General features: G+C 63.1%; 1 protein-coding gene across 1 annotated transcript in view; it reads left to right on the forward strand.

The window, feature by feature from the left end:
* MKNK2 (MAP kinase interacting serine/threonine kinase 2) overlaps positions 1-1,683 on the forward strand; it is a 7,103-nt gene extending 5,420 nt beyond the window's left edge. The window contains exons 8-10 of the mRNA XM_019473558.1: positions 49-227; positions 331-374; positions 651-1,683. Coding sequence (XP_019329103.1) covers positions 49-227; positions 331-374; positions 651-918 — 491 coding nt within the window. The 3' untranslated portion in view covers positions 919-1,683. The remainder of the gene's footprint in view (positions 1-48; positions 228-330; positions 375-650) is intronic.
* Positions 1,684-2,497: the final 814 nt, after the last annotated feature.

The raw sequence follows: 2,497 nt of genomic DNA on the forward strand, positions 1-2,497 counted from the left end.
CGTTTGGCCCCGCCGCCCCCGGCTCCGCCCCTCTTATTTCCCCCCCCCCCCCCCCACCCCAGAACATGCTCTTTGAGAGCATCCAGGAGGGGAAGTACGAGTTTCCTGACAAGGACTGGGCGCACATCTCCTTCGGAGCCAAAGACCTCATTTCCAAGCTGCTGGTGAGAGATGCCAAGAAGCGGCTCAGCGCGGCCCAGGTCCTGGAGCACCCCTGGGTGCAGGGGGTGAGTGCTGCCGCCCCCCTCCCCGCCCTCTGCTCCCAAAAGCTGGGGTGGGGGACACCCCCCTGCAGGGTGCCCGGCTCTGACCGGCTGCGTTTCGTTGCAGTGCGCCCCAGATAACACTCTGCCGACCCCCATCATCCTGCAGAGGTGAGTGTGGGTGGCCCTGGGATGGGGGGGACACATCCCAGCCCCCCAAATCCTGGCTCCTCTCCCCAGCCGGCTGCTGTCTACTCTTGCTGCTTTCTGGGGGCTCTGCGGTGGCTCTCTGGGCAGCGGTTGCAGCACGTGATTTGGGTTCGAGCCATGTTTTTGGTGCCTGACCAGTCTGGCATGGCATGCACGCAAGGGGGGACACCCCGATATTTGACCCCAACCTCCCTCCAGGCCCCCACGTCCCACTCTGAGCCCCTGCCTCCCTCGCAGGAACAGCAGTGCCAAAGAGCTCACCTCCTTCGCCGCCGAGGCCATCGCTGTCAACCGCCAGCTGACACGGCACGACGAGGATGAGGAGGAGGAGGCGGAGGAGGAAGCACGACCCATCATCATCAAAGCTACCTCACGGGCCATGCAGCTCTCCCCCCCCTCCGAGTCCAAGCTGGCCAAGCGGCGGCAGAAGAGCAGCCTGGCCAAGGCGGTGGCCGCCGGGCAGCACCTGGTGGCCCCGCTGGTCCTGGTGGCCGACCAAGCCTGAGCTGTGTCCCTTGGACCTGCTGTACCCCATGTCCCCCCTCCTCCTTCTTTCTTTCTTCCCCCTCACCCCCAAACCCCACCGTTTCTGGTTAGTGACAAGATCAGGACTCGTCCCTGTGGCTGGTTTCCAAGGTTTTGCTGATCTTGTAGGTCTTGGGGGTGGGAGGGTTTAAGATTTTTTTTTTTAAGGTATTAAATCAAGTGTGAGGTTGCTTCACCCAGGGCACACTCAAGGACATCTGACAGACACACGGACTTTTGTTTCCTGACTCTTGGTTTCTCCTCTGACATTTTTTTTCCCCCCTCCCCGACACCAAAGGACTCTTTGTATCCGCGGCTGCTTTGACGATTTCAGCTCATTTCATACTGTGAACAAAAGACCCTCGGTCGCGTTTTCAACAACGGGAGTCGCATTTTAACCTCGTCCCTCCCCTCGGAGCTGCAGGTCTTTCTCCGATGTTGGGGTAGATCCCACAAAACACCCCTCCCGGGGGTCTGGGAGGCACCTCCTGGGCACGGGGAGCCCCTCAGTCCTGTGCTTGGGGGTGTCCCCAGCTGTGCTTTGGGGGGATGCGGTGGGCGTTGTGCAGGGAACCGCTTGGGCCGGGGAGAGACGGTGCCAGCGAGGAAGCAATGCCCTATCCCACCGAGCTGCCCTCTCTCCTCGGCAGCCCGCTTCCAGAATAAGCTATTCACCCCCTTTTTTTCTTTTTCTTTTTTTTTTTTTTTAATTATTGTTGGTTTTAAACTGCTAGCTGTGCTTCTCTACAGGGCACGGAGAAATGTCTTCCTTTCCTCCCATGCTCCGGCCAGCGGCTCCCTGGGGGCAAGGTCAGAGCTGGGGGGATGCACAGGCGTCTGGGGCCGTGCTCTTGTGCCGGGTCGGGTGTTGCACCCCTGTTTTCGGAGGGGCTGCTCGCCAGCGGCTGGGGGGGGGGGGGGGGGGACCCCTGGGGGGGGGGGGGGGGGGGGGGGCTCCAGGGCGGCCGGAGCAGCCAGAAAATAATACCCCTCTGGGAATAGCGGGGCGCCCTATGGAAAGCAAAGGACCCCCCCCTTAGAGCGTTGGGACCTGCTGCAGGGTGGTGCGACCTGACGTGGCTTCGGGCTGGCCCCGAGGCTGCCGTGGCAGGAGGATCTGGGGGCGCGGAGGGTGCCAAGTGCCCCGGGGATGCCGGTGGGTGAGTGGCCGGGCTGGCGGCAGCACCCAGGGGCCACGGCACGGGGGAGCAGCCTGGGGAGGGCTTGGAATGTGGGGCCGGAGGGTTTTGGGGTTGGGGCAGCAGTGCCTGGGCAGTGCAGGGGCTGACGGGCAGCTGGGGAGAGCTGGGCACGCGTGTTCATGTCTGTGCGTCTGTGTTCATGTGCGTGCACGGAGTTGCCCTTTCCTCGGAGCTTGCTTTGGGGAAGGGAGGGAATGCACGCGGGGGAAGGACTTGGGAAGCTGAATCGGGATGAGGCCCTTGGCTGGTTTCTGCCGCGCAGGGCTGGATCCGTCTGGGCGAGCGAGCAGCACCCGTGCTCGGAGCTGGGCTGGCGTCCAGCTCCTCCAAACACCCCCTGCACCAAGCCGGAGCAGG

Source organism: Aptenodytes forsteri, unplaced genomic scaffold (assembly GCF_000699145.1).
Source record: "Aptenodytes forsteri isolate BGI_AS27 unplaced genomic scaffold, ASM69914v1 Scaffold391, whole genome shotgun sequence".
Taxonomy (NCBI): domain Eukaryota; kingdom Metazoa; phylum Chordata; class Aves; order Sphenisciformes; family Spheniscidae; genus Aptenodytes; species Aptenodytes forsteri.